The sequence below is a fragment of the Paracoccidioides lutzii genome (genome assembly GCF_000150705.2).
Source record: "Paracoccidioides lutzii Pb01 unplaced genomic scaffold supercont2.3, whole genome shotgun sequence".
Classification (NCBI taxonomy): domain Eukaryota; kingdom Fungi; phylum Ascomycota; class Eurotiomycetes; order Onygenales; family Ajellomycetaceae; genus Paracoccidioides; species Paracoccidioides lutzii.
In genome coordinates, this window is record NW_015440949.1 from 611916 (window position 1) to 632080 (window position 20165).

Sequence of the window (20165 nt, forward strand, 5' to 3'; positions counted from 1 at the left end):
GATGATGATGATGATGATGATGATGATGATGATGATGATGATGATGATGATGGGGAGGAGGTGGAGGAGGAGGCGGTTGATTAGAGCGCAAAATATTAAGTTTGTTAGACAGTGAATCACGTTACTTTCTTCCACACGTCTAGAAGCCCCCTAACGTTCTCGCTGCCGCCAGTTCCAGGGAAATCGGTGACAGTGAGTAGCAATACCCGTAAAATGGCCGTTCCCCAGGTTAATGGTGGTTTAGAGTCAGATCAGTAAGGGAGATCGATCTGATCTGATAAGATTGATGATCGGGATGCATGGAGTAGAATCAATTATCTCAGATGTCTCCAACCATTTTCTCGATGCCCACATTAAATAGCAGCAATGATGGATAACTAAATATAATCACAATAGCGCCGAGTACATCGCATGATGAATGAGGTGACCGCGATGTCTGTTGTTCCGGACATGTAATATATTATGCCTTGTGCTGACTCCGTCTCCGGATGCGGCGAGCCGACAATCATACGGTGCCTGACTAAGCACCACGTGGTAACCAACTTGCCTAACTAGTTGGTTTGTGAAACAACCGAGTGAGTGAGGGAGTTACCCAGTTACCTCCTCAGTACCTTCCATGTACCTACCTGCCCAACTCCTCATTATTACTGCCAACTGGTTCTGCCAGCGTATTGGTATCACTGCCGTATGCGTAATAATTACCCCAAAAATACCCTCTCTCATATAAACCGCCCATCGAACCTGTGCGTTTCAACTAAATAAACGCTGCCTCTCCAATTCCAACTCCCTCCGTCTCCTCTCCCTCCATCTCCTCCTCCTCCTCTCACTCCTCCCACGCCCCCCCACACCCTTCAATTGTGTTCCCTCTTCCCCCTTCTCCTCCCTTTGATCCATCTCTCCCAGAGAGCTGCTCCCGCATCGACAACCAGATATACTGGTCACTGGTCACACCCCCAAGATGTACGCCCTGATAAAAACAATATCCCTCCCCTGCCCAAATTTACGTGTATATAACCCAACCAAATGCCAAAAGCTAACACTTCTCCCCTTTCCAAAACCCAGGAATTCAACCTTCCTCTCCCCAGCCCAGGATACCTACTGGGCCCAGTTCGAGGAAATCTCTAAATACAACGTCCACCTCAATTTCGTCGAGCGTCTATGGGCCGCCTGGTACGTTTGGATGCAGAATGATGTCCTCGCAACCGGCATCCTCTCCTTCGTCATGCACGAGTGCGTCTACTTCGGCCGCGCTCTGCCCTGGATTATCATCAGCAGAATACCCTATTTCAATAAATATAAGATTCAACCTGTAATATACCATATATATTGACACATAGAGCTTAGACCTGATCTCTCGCTAATTCTTACCAGAATAAAATCCCGACCCTGAAAGAACAATGGGAGTGCGCCAAACTAGTCCTCCTCAGTCACTTCACCGTCGAACTCCCACAGATATGGTACCTTTCCCTTCCCTTCCGATTCCCTTCTCTCTCACTTTCTCTCCCCAATCACCAAGAGCAACCCCACTTACCAAAATAATGTAGGCTCTTCCACCCAATGGCCCAATATTTCGGCCTAGACACCGGCGTCCCCTTCCCCTCCCCCTGGACCATGGCCTACCAAATCGTAATCTTCTTCGTCGTCGAAGATACCTGGCACTACTGGTCTCACCGCCTTTTCCACTGGGGCCCGCTCTACCGCTCTGTCCACAAAATCCACCACCAATACTCCGCCCCCTTCGGCCTGGCCGCCGAATACGCCTCCCCCATCGAAGTGATGGCCCTGGGATTCGGCACCGTCGCCGCCCCTGTCTTCTGGGCAGCCTTCACGGGCAAACTGCACATCCTCACCATGTACATTTGGATCATGCTGAGGCTTTTCCAGGCCATTGATGCGCACAGTGGGTATGAGTTTCCGTGGTCGTTGCATCATTTCTTGCCTATTTGGGCCGGGGCGGATCATCATGATGTGCATCATGAGAAGTTCATAGGGAATTTTGCAAGTAGTTTTCGATGGTGGGATTATTGTTTAGATACAGAGTATACGCCTGAGGCTGCGAAGAGGTGGAGGCAGAAGAAGCTGGCTAATGCGGCGAAGAAGAAACAATGATTTTATTTGTTTTCTATCTCTCTCTCTCTCTCTCTTTTTTTTTTTTCTTTCTTTCATATATATCTTGGGAAGACGCACCGGCCAGTTGTCGACGAGACGATTCTTGCGGCCTGAACCACGTCCCATCTCATTCCAGCGGTTCTATCGATAGGTTTCTATCCTATCACAGATACTGCCTTTTCTTTCCCCGTGTACTATTCCGGATTCTCCCCTTCTAATTATCCTTTCGGATCGATTTTGGCTTCCCATTGCTCTGGAGTACTTGATTGAATTAATTCCTGCCTTCAAAATTTCAAAATTTCAAAACCGCCTTTGGCCCCCTGATACGTTCTGTTGTTACCTCTTTTCTTGATAATATCCCCATTTTAATTTGTCTGTATTTCTTCTTTATTATTATTATTATTATTTCTATTATCATAGATGAGAATAATTTTTCTTTTTACATTGTATGAATAATGTTGCAAACTGAGATATTTATTCGCCACCTTCCGCAAGCCACAACAATCTCCGTATACGTATACTCCGATCCATGTCCCGACACCCATCCCAAAAGTCGCCGGACACACCCATGGAATCCTCTGTATTTTCCGTGATGAGGAAACCGAACCGGATTTTCGCCACCAAAGAGAGTGTATGGCAAGAAGATTGAGCAGAGCATGAGATTGGGGATCAATCATATTGACAAGGATGAATTCCTAATCAGCTACGCAGCAGCTAGGCAGGAGACTATGAAGGATACTACTATAAGAAACAGATTCAAAGCCACAGGCTTGATTCCATTCAATCCAGATGAGGTACTTACTCAGCTACATACTCAATCCTACCCCGCCAGGATCAGCTCATGGATCTCACGGATTCCAATCCTCCTGGGCCCTCAAGATCCCCTGCAATGTGAATCAATTGGAATGGCAGAGCAGCAAGATTAAACGCGGTACGGATGTTCTTTCTAGTCCCACAAATCAAGCTCTCGATCAGCTAGTTAAAGAATGTCAGCTGGCCATGAGTAAGATTGCTCTTTTAACAGAGGAAGTCAAGCAGCTGAGAGCTGCCAACGCTAGACAGAAATGAAAGAGAGAGAAGCCACATATGTATATAGCTGAGGAAGGGATTGAGGATTCAAATCTGAGAACTAAAAAGCGAGCGCCACCACACTGTAGTAAATGTGGCAGTACGAAACACAAAGCTCCTAGCTGCTCACAGACCTAAGGATATATTCTATATCATTTCTATATAGAATTCCTAGTGGTTGTTGCTTAAGTTGAAAATTTGTCAAATAATATGGCGGGGTTTGACCAAATGGGTGTCGTTGGTCAAAAAGATGTCGGATTACGTTAGCTAACAAACAGTTAGTTAATGTAATCCATCATCTAGTCGATCGGCCTTTCACCACTCAAAGTATCTCAGATTAAATTAAGCAACAATTATATACAGAAAGTAGTAAATTATATTAAGAATTATTTCCTGCATGCTGAGAGCATGTATGAGCAGTATGTCCAATAGTCCCACATACACTACACTGTGATGCTGTGTGTTTTCATGGTTGAGAGTCAGCAGCTTCAACCACCTCTACTTCCCATTTATTGACCCTTTGTACATGATTCAAGCCTTCTTCAACCCCCAAAGCACCATCTTGAACTATATATATACAGTCTGTTTCCCACTTTCTCTTTTGTTTTGCATTTGCGGCTCTTAGTTCCTTGACCTCCTGCTCCAAAAGTGCTATTCTATATATGGTCATTTGACAGCCCTTGACAAACTGGCTTAGAGCCTGATGAGTAGAACTGGGTGGACTTTGCATACAGCGTTTGATATATTTCCTGACCTTCTCAGCCTGCTGCTTCAATTGGTGTACATTATGTGGTGTGGCTGTGGCCCAGGAAGCTTGAGAGCTATAAGAAGTTCCAGGAGGAGTGGGTGTATGCATTGTGGTATTAAGGCATGAGAGAACTGTCAGGCCTATCCGCCTTCTTACGTAATCTGCACTGTATATAACTTCCGCGTAGCTAGTGATCGCTTCATAATCAATCAAGCAATCTATCCTTGACAGGTTATGAGACCCGTTTTTGCGCAAATAACTGCCAATTCGGGGAATTCTTGCCAAATATAGTGTATATTAATCACTGCTCACTTCAGTCAATATAATATTGTCTTATTTTATGTCAATTGATCAATTTGGCGCGCTCTTATATTATTATTATTATTATTTTTTTCTGTGTTCAATCCATTTGCTTAATGGGTGAAAAAATCTGCAACTTGCTAATTTTTCAGTGACTGATTGCACAAGAACATGCCAATCCACTCAATCAAGCTTATAGGCAAGAATCTCACTGAATAAGATTACTCCATTATAAAGAAGATTAATATGACATGATGGAATGTATGATGACTCACTCACAGTTGTGATTGAGTCAATTCAGTCAATCTGACTGATCTGAAAATGACCAGGGGGCTCTAAGCTCACTGACCCCCCCAGAAGTGTTCAAGAGTTTCAGGATTGGACTCTTCAAAACACTCAGTCAGCAAGCCAAGCTGATTACAGCTCCTATCATGGTGAGGCCAGTCTGCCTACATCATGTTGAATATGCTGATCTGACTTCTTCAGAAGATGAGATGGAGATGTCTGCAGTGACCTCTAACTCATCATCAACAACTGACTCTGAAGAATTGCAACTGAGGAGATTGAATCTTGAACATCAAAAGATTGATTTAGAACTTCAAAAAGAGAGATGCAAAGAATTGTAGCTTCAACTTCAATTGAAGAGGCTCTGTGCTCAGAATGACAGAGCTGCAATGCTCACAAATTCACTGACAGGTCAAATGTCAGCATGAGATCTGAACTTGAGGTTCTGAATGCAATATAACCTCTATAACTCAGATAGCTGTGTTGGCAAGGCAATCAGCCAGTTCAAACAGAATACTAAATATATCATCAAGCTGAATGCTCTGGTCAGATCTTCAAATTATCTCTCCTGGCATGTGAATATGAAGGCCAAGCTAATTGATGCTCAATGCTGAGTTATATTGGAGGATAAGCAAGTCAAAAGCCCTGATGAGAACCTCAAATTAGCTTCTTTTTGAGAGGTCAAAAATCACTGACTTTTCACATTCATTTCAAACACATTGGCAGCCAGTATTAGGCCTCATTTTAATAAGTATGATGAGGGCAGAATTGCTTATTCTCTTTGACACACAGTTGAGAAGAAGTTCTTCATTTCAAGAACACAGCTCTGCAGAGAAGCAGTCCTAGCATTTACATCAATGAGTGATGTCCAAGTCATCAACATACATACATTTTTTGATAAGTTCAATGACATTATTATGAAATTGGAAATACTTGATATTTTACTGTCAAATGATGTGGTATTCCACATGTTCTATTCTGCACTTCTCAATATATGATGAAACTATGTGCAAAAGAAAATCAAGGAGATACAAAAGTTCAAATCAAAGTCTGTCATGTTGAATGTTCATTCAATCATGGAGGAAATATGCTCTCAATTGAATCCTCTCAAAGAGATCAAGAAGCTCATCCAGGTGGCTAATTCTTCAGCCAATGTAACTCAGGCTGAAAATGTGACTGCAGGTTTCAATAATAGCAGCAATGTTCAAAATAATTCAGCCTGTGGGAGCTGACCCAGGGAACACAGAGGCTATTGAATGAGCAGACATTCAAAGTCTGACCTCTCAATCTGCCTAGAATGTGAGCATCATCATGATGAACTCTGCTGAGCAGCCAATCTGAATAGCATCTCTGAAGAATGAAGAACCATCAACACAGTGAGAATAGAGAAATATAACAATAAGAAGAGTAGTGAGGGCAAGAAGGCCTCATCAACTGCAAATGACAGCTCTGAGACATTTCAAATGGCAAATCTAGTGCAGGTCATTGAGGTGTCTGCATACTCTGCTGAACCAATCATCAACCCACTCATCATATGGAATAGTGAGGCCAGATGTCATATTGCATGTGATCAATTGTGATTTTCTCAAATAACAGAGGTTAGCAGCCCTACAATTCAAGTGGCCAATAAGGCTATCTTGAAGGTTCAAGGAATTGAGGTCACCTCCATCTCAGTCAGGGAAAGATTAATTGAATTTGACCACATCTATTTGATGCCAGGCTTATCTGCCAATCTCATATCTGCTGGTCTATTGGAGCACCAGAACTATATTCACTGTGATCTGCAGGTGGACACTAGAAATTACTTTGAGATAATAGCACCTACAGGAAATGACATCTTCTATGTGAATTTGAATTTCAATAATATATACATTCTATCTGACACCTCTTCTATGTTCAGAGGTATTATGAATGATCTGGAGCTTAGACCACTGGCATACTTGATGGTCCTGAAGCCCAGGGTGATTTCAACAGATTATGATCTGAACACTGCATCACTGAGTCTTTTCAACTGCAATGATGTGGAGCAGCTAATTAACCTGAAGGATTCAGATACTGATACCTTCATTTTGTCCTCACCAACCTGCTTACCTGCCATTATGCTGAAGCAGCTACTGATTGATGAGTGGCACTGGCAGTTGAGCCATATTGGTGAGAAGAATCTAATTAAAATGTCACAGGAGCCCTGTTTCAGAATTGCCATCATCAGCCCAAAGAAGCTCTCATTCTGCACCATGTGCATTAAAGCCAAGCATAAATGTGCAAGTTATAAAAACACTCCCCTACGCCATGCCACCCGCAAAGGTCTTAAGATCTGGGTGGACCTATTCAGGGGTGGAGAAATGCTTGGTAATGAAGAAGATACACCATCCTATGCGGGTAAGAAGCTCGCAATGATGATCACTGATGATGCCACGTGAATGTGGTGGACCTTCCTATTGGAGTGCCGCAATGAGGCTCTAAAATATATATGGACCTTCAACCAATTTATGAAGAATCTGCTCAATCGTGGTGTCGCGATTATCCACTCTGACCGCGGTGAGTTGAATTCAAACGCGGCAGACGGGCTGACCAAGCCGCTTGGGGTGACTAGATACGCCCTATGGCGGCAGATATTAGAAGACGCGGTAAGCGGGCGGAAATGATTATATGGAGGAAATGACTGGTTTTTCAACAATATGGGTTTTCCAGTCAAATTATGCACTGATACCTAGCTACAGGCTATTTTTTGTATGTAATCTCGCGTACAGTTACATCGGTGAGTGGGGGTGTCAGGCCTATCCGCCTTCTTACGTAATCCGCACCGTATATAACTTCCGCGTAGCTAGCGATCGCTTCATAATCAATCAAGCAATCTATCCTTGACAAGAACCTGTTCAGGATTGTATGGAACCAACCCAGCAGCCCTAAAACTGCTCTTGATTTTGTTCTCTTTCAGGGCCTGTATATGAGCAGTAGGATATAGGGCCAAAAACTTCTTTTTGTTAATGTGATTGATTCTAAGCCGCATCTGCTTCTCTACTAGTCATCTGTACACTGTTTTCAGAGGGGAGAATATAAGGGGCTGAACCCCTAGATTCGCTCTGGCTGGCTGACTCAGCCTAGCCATTGTTTGCACATGCGCACGTGATCATGCTACGTTAGCTTGCTTAAGCTCGTGTTCTCATCTCATTCTTTTCTTCCCTTTCCCAAGCAATTCATCCTTGTTATATAGGAGGACTAGCCTCTAGTTCTTAGAGCTTAACCCACTACATTATGAATTGCTTCACTCCTTTCATTGATAGGCCACTGGGAGCCTTAATTTTGTATCATAAAGTTCAGCAAACATGCTGATATATGACAGGCTATTGAGAGTCTTAAATTCTGCATCATGAAGTTCAGTGATAGCACTGGTATATGAATAGACTGGGTTAGCAATTGTGCTAACAAATGAATGAGCAATATTGAAAATGTCTAGCTGAATGAGATAAAGTAACAGATTTGTACAATGAATACACAAATGAATCAACATAAAGCAATGAGCAGAGACACTCTCAGCAGCTTTGAACAACAATGAATGATCTTTCTTCAACAGCAGGAACAGGTTCAGCATGAGAACAGAAATTTAATAGCAGCTCAGCAAGCTGAAATAGCTAATCTATGACAAGCTTTGAACATCTCAACATCAACTCTCTATTAATTGAACTCACAATCATTTATTGCAGTCAGAAGATCAAAGACCAAGCTACTGAATTGCAAGAAGTATGATGATTCTAATCTGAAGCACTACTCTCAATGAGAGCTAAAGCTTCAATCAAAACTTAAGATCAATGGAAAAGCTTTAGGTAATAATGAGAAATGTGCTTGATATATGTACTTAAGACTAGAAGAAATAGCAGCAGCTCAAGTTTATCTCTGAGTTGAGAATAATAAGAACAAGATCAACTTCACAGTAGAGAGCTTACTGAAGCAGACACACATGCTCTTTAGTGATTCTGCACAACAGAAAAAGACTATACAAAAGCTCAACAATATATGACAGAGTAGAAGAGCTCTTTTTGACTTTCTGTCTGAATTTAATCAGCTACTACTTGAAGCTGATGGTCATGAATGAGATGATCATATTAAAAAGAAGTATTTGAAATCCACTCTAAGCATGGAGCTAAGGGAAGACATGATGGGTGTAAGAGAATCATCTCTCTATAAGAATTACTGCAAGAAGCTTAGATTAGTTGATTATCAACTCTCTGAGCTTAAGACTTTAAGATAATGATCTAAATGTTGTGAAGATAGATCTTCTTCAGATCATACAACATCTAATTCACACTTTTCACTTTGTCATGCTGTTCTTGATTGATGAAATTGATCTCAAGCTTCTGCTGATAATCTGATAAATCTCTCTCCTGATGCTGTGATCCCAAGCACTCATCATGTCAAATTGATAAATCAAACAGAGATTAATTGATGAAGAGAGCAAGGCCTGTGTCTGAGATGCAGAGTCAGAGATTATATGATTAAAAGCTGTCTGTTCAAATCTCTTAGATGCTCTACTACCTTTACAATAGCTAAGGTGATCCTTAAGCTGGTACTGGACAACAACAATGTAGATATGAGTGAAGATTTAGAAAAAAAAGTAGCTCTAATCAAAAGATACTGAAAGAAGTGAAATAAGAAGCTTATGAAAAAGTAATAAAGAAGATTTCAATCTAAGATGATATTCAAACTCTTCACTATTAATGCTTTAGTAGATAATGTCTTTTTGATTAGAGCAATGATAGACAATGAATTTAATATCTATAGTCTTATTTTTCAATTCTACATTAACAAGCATAAGCTCCTGTGCATTGAAATTCCCTCTGTTAAAATGATCAGCTTTGAAGACTCCATGAGACTCTTTATGAGCATGATGACTGGTATTCAAATTGATATAAATGATCACATAATTGAATGAGTCTTTCTCTATGTAGTGAATGAGTTATATGGTCATGATATGTATCTAGATGACCCCTGGCTGGCCCAGCAAAAGGTGACTGTAATCTCTTATCAAAGAATTGTGAGATTTGAAGAGAGTGGCATAGAGGTAGAGTCTAGTTCAAATGCAAAATCTGATATGATTTCTATCTCTGCCATAAGCTTCTCTAGGCTTGTGAGCACTTGAGAGAAGTGAAACATTGAGATCTTTACTGTCAGTTTAACTGATATTCAAAAGACTTTAGAAGTGAAATCAAAGATTGACTCTAGAGAAAAGCTGCCTAAACATTATCATAAGTTTTTGAACATATTTGATAAGAAAGTCACTGATACTCTACTCTCACTTTGTGGCCCAGGTAGAGATCATGAGATTGAACTGATTAAAAAGACTAATGATAGTGTGAAACAACATCCTTGAGACTCACTATATAATATGTCTCAAGAGGAACTACTGACTTTGTGAAAGACTCTTACAGATTATCTAGACAAGAATTTTATTAGAGTGAGCAACTCTTCCACAGTCATCTCTATACTATTCACAAAGAAGTCTGAGAATGAGCTAAGATTCTGTGTGAACTATCAAGCTCTTAATAAAATCATCTGAAAGAATTGATATTCTCTATCATTAATCAGTGAGACTCTACAGTGAATTAAATGGACTAAATAATTCACTAAGCTAGACATTATTACAGCTTTTCACAAGATTTGAATCACAGAAGATGATGAGTGAATGACAGTCTTTAGAACCAGATATAGATTATTTGAGTGGCTGGTTACACTCTTTGATTTGATCAATGCTCTGAGTATATTTCAAAAATATATCAATTGAGCATTATGTGGATATCTGAATGACTTCTGCTCAATCTATTTAGATGACATCTTGATATTTTCCTCAAGAAGCTTACAGGAGCATCACAAGCATGTACAAAAGATGCTTATGCATCTACAGAAAGCAGACCTGTAGGCAGACATCAGAAAGAGTGAGTTTAAGATGAACAGCACAAAATATCTTGAATTCATCATTGAAGCAGGCAAGGGTATACAAATAAATCCAGAGAAGATTAAAGCTGTTTTGGAATGAGTGACATCTACTACTTTTAAGAGTGTATGAGGATTTTTAAGCTTTGTCAATTTCTATAGATAATTTATTAGGGATTTCTCAAAGATCATGATCTCACTGACAATTCTTACACATAATAATATTTCTTTTTTGTAGATGAGCAAGGCTGAAGAAGCTTTTAAGTGTCTAAAATCAATGTTTATCTCTGCTCTAATTCTGTTTCAATTTGACTCTGACTATGAGACTATATTGAAAACAAACTTCTCAGATTATGTCTCAGAAGAAGTGCTGCTACAATATGATGAGCAGAGCATTCTACACTCATGTGCTTTCTTCTTTCATAAGCATTCACCTGTAGAATACAACTATGAGATTCATGATAAGAAGTTATTAGCAATAATTGAATGTTTAAAGAAATAAAATGCTGAGCTACAAAGTGTAAAGAAATTTAAGATTCTCACAAATCATAAGAATCTAGAATACTTCATGACTACACACAGACTAAATGAAAAATAGCTATGTTGAATGAATATTCTCTATTGATTCAACTTCAAAATTGATTACCAGTCAGAGAAGTTGAATGCTGAACTAGACACTTTATCATGAAGAGAGCAGAACATGTCATAGGATGCTGATGATGAGAGAATCAAGCAGAGATAAGCTCAACTACTTAAGTTTAATGTACTGATATCTGAAATGAAATCAAGAGTGATCACTGTTAGTGTGAAATCTGAGATGTCTCTTCAAGCTCAGTGAAATAAGACTCATAAAAATAACAAGATTCTGCAGCATCTGAAGCAGACTCTTCATGAGAGAAGATTCAAATTTTCTTCTTAACTTAGCATTAAAGCCTCTGTCTCTGAGTACTCTTTAAATGAGAACAGAGAGCTTCTCTTTTGAGATCATAAGTGAGTGCCAGACTTCAAACCTCTTTGAATGAGATTAGTACACAAGGCTTATGACTTATCTCTTACTGATCATTCTAAGTGAGAGCAAACAGCAGAAGTTCTAAGACATGAGTTCTACTGATCAGACTATGCTGCTAATGTGAGAAGAATGATCAGGAACTGTCATCTTTGCAGATCAAACACTGCATAGAGAGATTAACATCAGAAACTGCTTAAGTCTCTTCTCATTTCTGAACATATGTAACAAGAGCTTTCTATGAACTTTATTATGAACTTATCAAGCTTTAAAGAATACACAAACATCATGATTATAATAGACAGACTGATCAAGAGAATTATATTAAAAGCAGTTAAGAAAACTGATGCAGAGATAGTGACTACAGTGTTTCTTTACAACATCATCTCTCAATATGATATTTCTAAAACAGTAGTGTCAGATTAAGAGTCAGCTTTTACAAGCATATTTTGAACTCAGATGTGTGAGAAATTAGATATTAAAAGATGACTTTTCATAGTCTATAACTCAGAGACTGATAGAGCTACAGAGTAAATGAATCAGACTCTGAAAATCTACTTACACAAGTACATTAGCTTTCAACAGAATGACTGATATGAAGAACTTTCTCTGACAGAGCTAATCATTAATAATAGAGATGCTGTCTCAACAGATGTGAGCTCATTTTTTTTAACATATCTTTTTCACATCTTCTTCATTGATATAGCTGATGCACTTTCTGTTGAAACATCATATAATCTCATTGAGTTTGCAGATAATTATATGAGGAAGATCTATGAAGTATTGAAGTGAGCTCAAGTAAAAATGACAGATGCTCAGCAATCTCAAAAGAACTACATGAATAGATGAAAAGACCCAGCTTCAAGCTTTCAACCTGGAGATAAGATCTAATTGAGCTTAGAGAACATGAGAACTAATTACCTGTGCAAGAAGCTGAATGCAAAATACAATCAATATACTGTGCTAGAAAAGATAGAATTTTATGCTTATCAACTAAATGTCTCACTCAGCATTCACAATGTCTTTAATGTAAAGCTTCTACATGCTGTGATGATAAATCCCCTGCTTAGTCAGAGGCAAACTGACTGGCAGTCACTCACTATAGAGATTCTGAAAGGACCTGAGTTTGAGATTGAGGAAATTTGAAATGAATGAATCTATTAGAGAAAAAAGCAATACCTTGTTAAATGAGTAGGTTGAGCTGAGCCTACATAGAATGACATGAGTCTTCTACAAGAAGCAAAAACTTTGGACACTTAGAAGGCCTCTCAGCAGGCAAAATTAGATGTAAAGAGGGCTTTAAATAGTTGTAAAGGCCTGCAACAAAGAGGGAGAAGAAGGGTATTATAAGGGACTGAATCTCTAGATTCACTCTGGCTGACTGACTCAGCCTAGTCATCATTTGCACATATGCATATGATCATGCTATGTGAGCTTGCTTAAGCTTGTATTCTCATCTCATTCTTTTTTTTCCTTTCCCAAGCAATTTGTCCTTGTTATATAGGAGGACTAGCCTCTAGTTCTTAAAGCTTAACTCACTACAGAGAAGCAGCCAACATCCAATGGCTGAAGAAGATGAGAGGAATAAGCTGGCATGTAGAGAGCAATAATATTATTCTCAGAGCAGAACCAGTCAAATTTAGCTGAAGCATAACTTTCATATCTATCAAAAATTAACAGTCAGTATTTGCCCTTTATATAGGGTAAGATGTCTTTGTTGAACACCTCCTTCAGCCAATACAGGCCCAGGTTGTCAGTTGTCCAGCTATTATCACTGACTCTAATAACCTAGTTACCTGACAGCCTTTCCGTCTCATATCAACAGAATTAATGCACTTTTCCTTTGAGAATAATTATCATATGAAGAGCTCAACCTGTGGTATTGATTCTAACAATAACAGTCACTCATTCTTGATTTCCAAGTTGAACCAGTTTTGAATGATTGATTCTTTTAGACCCAGTCATCATTCTAGCAGTGCTAATAACTTTCATCTGAAATCCAGTCTTATTAAAGTTGTAGATATCATCTTCTAAAATCCTATACTTTGCAATAATATTTCATAAAAGTCTGAACCAACTACATATAATCTTAGAATTCTCATATAGAGCTCATTGATAATTGTACTTATATGAGAACTTGAATTTGAGCTCAGAATGATGATCAATAAATTGATTAACTCAGCATTTACTAAATGTAGGTGGAGGTTTAGCCTCAGTGCTAGAATCTCAGTTGGCAAGAAGAAGATTGACTATTTCTTATACAGTGCGCACTCAAGAAGGCTGGCCACATTCATCTATAGATAGAATTCACTGTACAAGAACTGACTCTTCAGTAGAGGCTAATTTTCAATTGTTGAGTTAAGAATTTTCTCATATTATATGACCATTCAATTAATTCTGTAAGGTGGTAAAAAAGATGCTATACAAGCTTGCAATTTTCTTAATACTTGAAGTTTAATCTCTTTTTAATGCCTGATAGTTAAAAAAATCTTTCCTTCCTGAGTGAAAGCTTGAGAAAACTGTAGATTAAGTATTTTATTAATGTGAATACTAAACGTATATGCGTTGAATAAACTAATCAACTAGGTGATCCAATTGACTAAGTGATAGATTATATTAACTAACTATTTAATGTAATTGATAAGTGAGTGAATCATATAAGCAAGCAAACCACTTCTCACCTTGCCATATAATGAGAATGTCTTCAAAGCCTCAACTATAAAGAAAAACTAATAAATTATATTATAAATTATTTTTTATACACTTAAAGCATATACAGGTAGTATACTCAATAATCTCATATACACTATACTGTGGTGCTGCATGTTTTTGTGGTTATAACTCAGCAGTCTCAATCACTTCCTGCTCTTATTTATTGATTTTTCATATATGATTCAAGTCTTCTTCAACTCTCAAAGCACTCTTTTGAGCTACATATATACAGTCTCTTTCTCACTTTCTCTTTTGTTTGACATTTTGAGCTTTTAACTTTTTGTTTTGAGCTGCTAGAATAGCAGTACTATGCATTGTCATTTGATATCTCTTGATCAGTTGACTTAAAGTATAATTGATTAGATTAGATGAACTCTATATATAATACTTGATATATTCTTTAACTTTCTCAACCTGTTGCTTCAATTGATGTATATTATATGATGTGACTGTGGCTCAGAAGGTCTGAGAGCTATAAAAGATCTCTGAGAAAGTGAGAATATATATCATAATATTAAGCTGCAAGAGAATCTGCTCAGAATTATATGAAATCAACTCAACAGCTCTAAAGCTGCTATTAATGTTGCTCTCAATTAGAATTTACATCTAAACTGCAGAATAGAGACTCAAAAACTTCTTCTTGTCAATATGATTAATTTCAAGTCACATCTAATTTTTCATCTGCTATATGTATACAGTTTTCAAAGATGAGAAGTAGTCAACATTAAATGACTGAAGAATATGAGAAAAATGTGATAATATATAGAGAATAATGATCTGATTCTCAGTATAAAATTGATCAAATTCAATTGAGATATAACTTCAGTGTCAGTCTAAAATCAACAGTCAATATTTATTTTTTGTATAGAATAGAGTCTTCCTGTTAAACATCTCTTTCAGTCAGTATAATCTCAGCTGATCAGTGATTCAGTCATTCTCACTAACTTCAATCACTCAGTCATATAATAGCTCTTTTATTTTATATCAATAGAATTAATATATCTTCTTTTTGAGAATAATTATCACATGCAAGACTCAGTCATTTATATTGACTTCAACAATAATAATTACTTATTCTCAATCTTCAAACTATACAAGTTTAAGATTTTCAGCTCTTTCAGATTTAATCATCACTCTGATAGTCTCAATTACACTCATCTGAAACTCAGTCTCATCAAAGTTGTAGATATTATTTTTTATAATCTCATACTTCATAATAGTGTTTTGTATGAGTCTAAATCACTTACAGATAATTTTAGAATCTTCACATAAAGCCTGCTGATGATTGTACTTGTATAAGAACTTGAATTTCAGCTCATCATGACACTTAACAAAGTTTCATACTCAGTATTCACTCACTGTAAATAAAGAGTTGAATCTTCAGCTGGCAAGAAGAAGGTTAACCATTTCTCATACAGCTGCAACCCAGGGAGGCTGACCTCATTCATCCATGACCAGAATTCATTGAACAAGAGATTCTTCCTCTGTAAGACTAAGTTTCCAGTTCTTTGAAGGAGTGTTAATGCATGCTGTATGACCATATATCCAATCATCTAGAGTGGAACATGGAACATCATACAGCTTTGCTGCAGCTTGTACACTTGAAATTTGACCATTTTTAAATGCTTGAATGGCTAAAAGAAGCCTTCCTTCCTGAGTAGAGGCTTTATTTCTTTGTGTGGTTGACATTTTTGATGATGAAGATGTTGTTCTGGGATGAGATGAAAAATGGCCGACTTGCTTATGTGGCCGACTCGCTTATCGATTACGTTAGTTATGTGGATTATATAAGCAGAAGAACAATTTTTTTGAGCTTCAAGAGGAAAAGATACGATGTTAGGACATCCGTTCATTTCTACCGCAACGGCCAGTTTTATAACTGAGATTTGGAGATCTGATTGCTACCAGCGAGTGTCCCATTCGATCTGTCATTTTGTCCGCATAGATATATTCCTCCCTTTTCTCTTTCTCTTTTTCCGCAGGTGTTGATGAAAAGGTATGGGTATCAAGAAGAGGACTCGCAAGTTTGCTCAGGTTCGTCTATTCGCTTATAGTCAATTGGAGATGTGGTGAGAGGGATCTAATCAATGGGATACAACAGGTCAAAAGAGCAATTACTAACCGTGATAGTCGATTGTATGCCCATCTCCCCTCATCCTCCCGAATAGTCCGCCCCCCGGACAAAATGAATTAATACATCAGATTGCTCATGGTTAGTTCCCATCGCCAAACAACAGAAAAGAAAACCAAGCCAAAGCGCCAGAGAAGAGCAAAGCGGCAAAGAATACATCCAATGAGCTCGTCCGAGAAATGTAATCAACATAAACCCTCCCTTCCACAGACACACATTTCCCCCACCCACTACCCTTCCAAATAGAAAACAAACCTCCCCCCACTAACGAAGACCACCTCAACAGCCCCCAAGTCTCCTCCGCCCTATTCTTTCAATATAACACAGCCCTAACACCCCCCTACTCCATCCTCGTCGATACCAACTTCCTCTCACACACAGTCCAGCACAAGCTTGAGGTCATCCCGACAATGATGGACTGCCTCTTCGCCAAATGCATCCCGCTCGTCACGGACTGCGTGCTAGCCGAGTTGGAGAAGCTGGGTCCCAAGTACCGCATTGCGCTGCGCATTGCCAAGGATCCGCGCTTTGAGAGGTTGAAGTGTGACCACAAGGGGACGTATGCGGATGATTGTCTTGTTGATAGGGTTATTAAGCATCGTGTTTATATTGTGGCGACGAATGATAGGGATTTGAAGAGGAGGATTAGGTGAGTTTCTTTTCTTTTCTTTTTTTTTTTTTTGTTAAGATTTTGGAAAGTTTTGGTTGTTTATTGCGTTTCTGACGTTCCTTGTTTTGCTCTGGAAATTCTAGGAAAATTCCCGGAGTGCCAATCATGAGTGTTGCTAGGGCGAAGTATGTTATCGAGCGCCTCCCCGATGCTCCGGAGAAATGAAACCACTTTATTTTTGGCTTTCTGTTTTACGGGGTATTGGGGTTGCGGGAGGGTCTTTACCCGTCTTACGTGCATGACTTTCCATCACCTGCTGCCGGACGATTGTGCGACCAGGTGCTCAATTAGCGACCTGATGCGATTCAACCGGGCGGGAAATACGTATTCCAACAAGTTCGAACACAAGGATATGCGGAGTTCGGAATTGCGGAATTGTGATTATGCTGTTCACGCCACATTGGCAGGAATAGCATTTAATTCTTGACCCACTGAGCTCTATGTAGTGCAATCCGGAAAGGGAGATTAACATGACGTGATGTTTGTGCAGGTCCTGGGAACCCGCATGTGTATTATATCTGGGCATACAGTTGCAAGGGGCTCTGTTGCCTTGGGCTGTTTCTGCACGGGAACTGAGAGGTTTTCGTTCCCCGTCCTGCACGGCTATGTTACGTGCCATTTACAAGGGTGGATGGGTATCTTTTATTTGGCGTGTGTTGTGGGATGCTGGTCTATGTGTAGATACATACGTTAGCCTGGCAAGTTTTGATTTGCTGCTTATCCGTGGGAGTATATGTGTTTGATCATAGATTTAGACACCAATTTTAACTTTGCTTTTCTAATGTGATCATGGACTGGTGGTTGGATATCCAGCCGTATCATCTTTTTGCGTGTTTTCTTTTTGGCGGTGGAAGATGTATTTACGGTCTCTCCCCTATATGACGGGCAGCGTTTGAAAAGAACTATTTAGATCTTCATTCTTATAGAAAATAACAACGAAGGAATATGTCACTGATGCCCCGTGTCCATCGCTCCTGGGAACGGAGAACACTTTTCAGCCGGGAATCATCACATGGAGATAAAATGTGCCCTGACCTCCGCGAAATTTCTCCACACGCATCTATCAAATCTAAGGGATACCAGATTCCGCTACGAATTCTACACAGTTTATTCCGATCACACACCTCTATCACTACCGCTAGTTTTCTCACAATGTTCTCCATGTAGATATGCTATTCATGGTTGGCATATGTCGGATATCCAAACTTCTCCGCTCTCCACCTCCCCCAGTCCAACACTTATCCAGCGCGCCGTTACCGAGCACGGCCCATGAATCGCTTGCGTGCAGATGGGGATCCTCTTCCTAACTCGCCATCTACTCCCGCATGCGCAGACAGTCTGGCTGAGCAACAACAATAAAAATGACCAGAGCACCAAGAACATCACATCGATCGTGATCGACGGGCCAGGACTGGTATATAATGTCTACGAGTGGATATTGCCTTGGAGCGACGAATCTGCAAACCCTGTTGATGCGCAGCCGTCTGCGGATGAAGTAAGCATTGCCGTTATGCAGTTTCTGCTGTGTTTGATGGGGGTGGGTGTTAGGATGTAAGCAATTTTGGTTTTTTGAACGTAGATTGTTGTTGGATGGAGTGGAAGTCTTATAAAGTCTTTTCTGTACTGGGTTCTGTCTATTCAAACTAACTAAGGCGATTCTGTTATTTGAACAAAATTAGAGAAAATATATACTTTGACGGTGCCCTGCCACTGTCCAAACGCAACACTCGTCTGGAACGAATGGAAGCAACTCGACAAAAGCTCGAAAAATTATGCTGTGATACGCAGGGGGGTTTCAAAGTTTCCAGCATCCGCAGTAAGCCCATGAATATCCACCGGGATAGGATCTTCGGTCGTCGCCTGCCATCATCTCAGTTCAAGTTCTTGCCGGCACCCGCATTCATGATACCCACAGTCATTGAGGATTTGAAATACAGATGGAATAGGGAGGAGGTTATGAAATGCACAGCCCGCGTTCCAGAATTGCACGAGATTGCGTCGCGTCAAACTAGGAATATAGATAATATATTTGCAGGACTAGTCGAAGTTGTCCTAGGGGAAGCTGACGAGCACTGTGCAGCTACAGCGAAGAACTATGGCTGCGCAGTTCTGACAGGCGACTCTGACCTGCTCGTTCACGACCTGGGCGCGGAGGGATCTGTGATATTTTTTAATTCTATTGAAATGAGCGACTGTCGTCACATCCGGGAGTCATCAGCTACAGAAGAAACTGAGGACCCCGATGCTATGAAACTAAGCATACGAGCAACGGAATTACACCCCGCGACAATCGCCAAGAAACTGGGCGTTGTCAGTTTCCAGCGCTTAGCCTATGAACTGAAGAAGGATCCCTACACGTCGTTTGCGACACTCATCCACAGAGCGAAGAGTACCACGGGCGTCGCAGAGAATAGTGCATCGTATCAATCGTTCATGAAAGAGTACTCGAACAATATTGGCGGTAATGATTCAAAGCAGATACATGTACGTATGCATACGGACTTGACAGACCCCAAACTCTCCGAGTTATTTACGCAATATGAACTGCCAGCGTTCAACGGGCCTGAAACAGGGGCATATGTATACCTCCCGATCCTGGTGGAATGTCACGGGCGCCGCGCCGCATGGCTGCAGGGTAGTGAACTGCGGTTACTTGCCTATTCGCTACTGAATTTGAGGTATGCTGCAGACGAGGGACGGAGGAAGGGGATTGTGGTTGAGCATATGCGCAAGGGCCAGCGAATAGCGCCTGTCACTCTGACACTGATGACGCAGAGGGAGGTAGAGAGGAGACTTGAGGCGTTCTTGGGGCAGGTTAATGGGTTCATGACGGCTGTTTACGGTTGCTATGGTGATTCTGTTGAGCGAAGTTCCGTCTGGAAATGTTTTGCGCTGTATGATATTCTCAGTCGCATGGAGGGCGAAGACAGGCCCAGAGCGGGAGAGATACGCAGGTTTTTGGAACGCGGTTATTGTGGGGCGAAGTTGGAGTGGGATGATATTCACCTGCATGCGCAGATGCAGGCGGTGCTGTACTCTCTACGGTTGTTGAAGGAGCTGTTAGTTGTGGATGGGGAAGAGACAGGGGTACCGCTGTTTGGGGAGATGTTTTGGCGAATTGGTACGGGACGTGTCGGGGGTGTTGGCGGATTTGCCGTGGATGCACGTGGCTACTCAGCGGAGGGGGGAGTTTTGCGGGGATGTGGAC

At 40.3% G+C, this 20165-nt stretch overlaps 4 protein-coding genes across 4 annotated transcripts in view; 3 read left to right on the top strand and 1 right to left on the bottom strand.

The window, feature by feature from the left end:
- Positions 1–958: 958 nt before the first annotated feature.
- On the top strand, positions 959–2109 carry PAAG_01506 (C-4 methylsterol oxidase; the record flags this gene model as incomplete). The annotated part of the gene is made up of 3 exons (XM_015844364.1): positions 959–1309; positions 1372–1457; positions 1545–2109. 3 exons carry the CDS (start codon positions 959–961, stop codon positions 2107–2109), a joined length of 1002 nt encoding a protein of 333 aa, XP_015701272.1.
- Positions 2110–3643: 1534 nt separating this feature from the next.
- On the bottom strand, positions 3644–4033 carry PAAG_01507 (hypothetical protein; the record flags this gene model as incomplete). Its single annotated transcript, XM_015844365.1, has 1 exon — positions 3644–4033. One exon carries the CDS (start codon positions 4031–4033, stop codon positions 3644–3646), a length of 390 nt encoding a protein of 129 aa, XP_015701273.1.
- A 12121-nt stretch (positions 4034–16154) lies between these two features.
- Positions 16155–17122, top strand: PAAG_01509 (rRNA-processing protein FCF1; the record flags this gene model as incomplete). The annotated part of the gene is made up of 4 exons (XM_015844366.1): positions 16155–16190; positions 16287–16368; positions 16534–16936; positions 17041–17122. 4 exons carry the CDS (start codon positions 16155–16157, stop codon positions 17120–17122), a joined length of 603 nt encoding a protein of 200 aa, XP_015701274.1.
- A 1123-nt stretch (positions 17123–18245) lies between these two features.
- The window catches only part of PAAG_11289 (hypothetical protein), a gene marked incomplete at both ends in the record, with an annotated part of 2311 nt that continues 391 nt past the window's right edge, over positions 18246–20165 (top strand). Inside the window, 2 exons of the mRNA XM_015846963.1 lie at positions 18246–18508; positions 18637–20146. Coding sequence (XP_015703385.1) covers positions 18246–18508; positions 18637–20146 — 1773 coding nt within the window. The remainder of the gene's footprint in view (positions 18509–18636; positions 20147–20165) is intronic.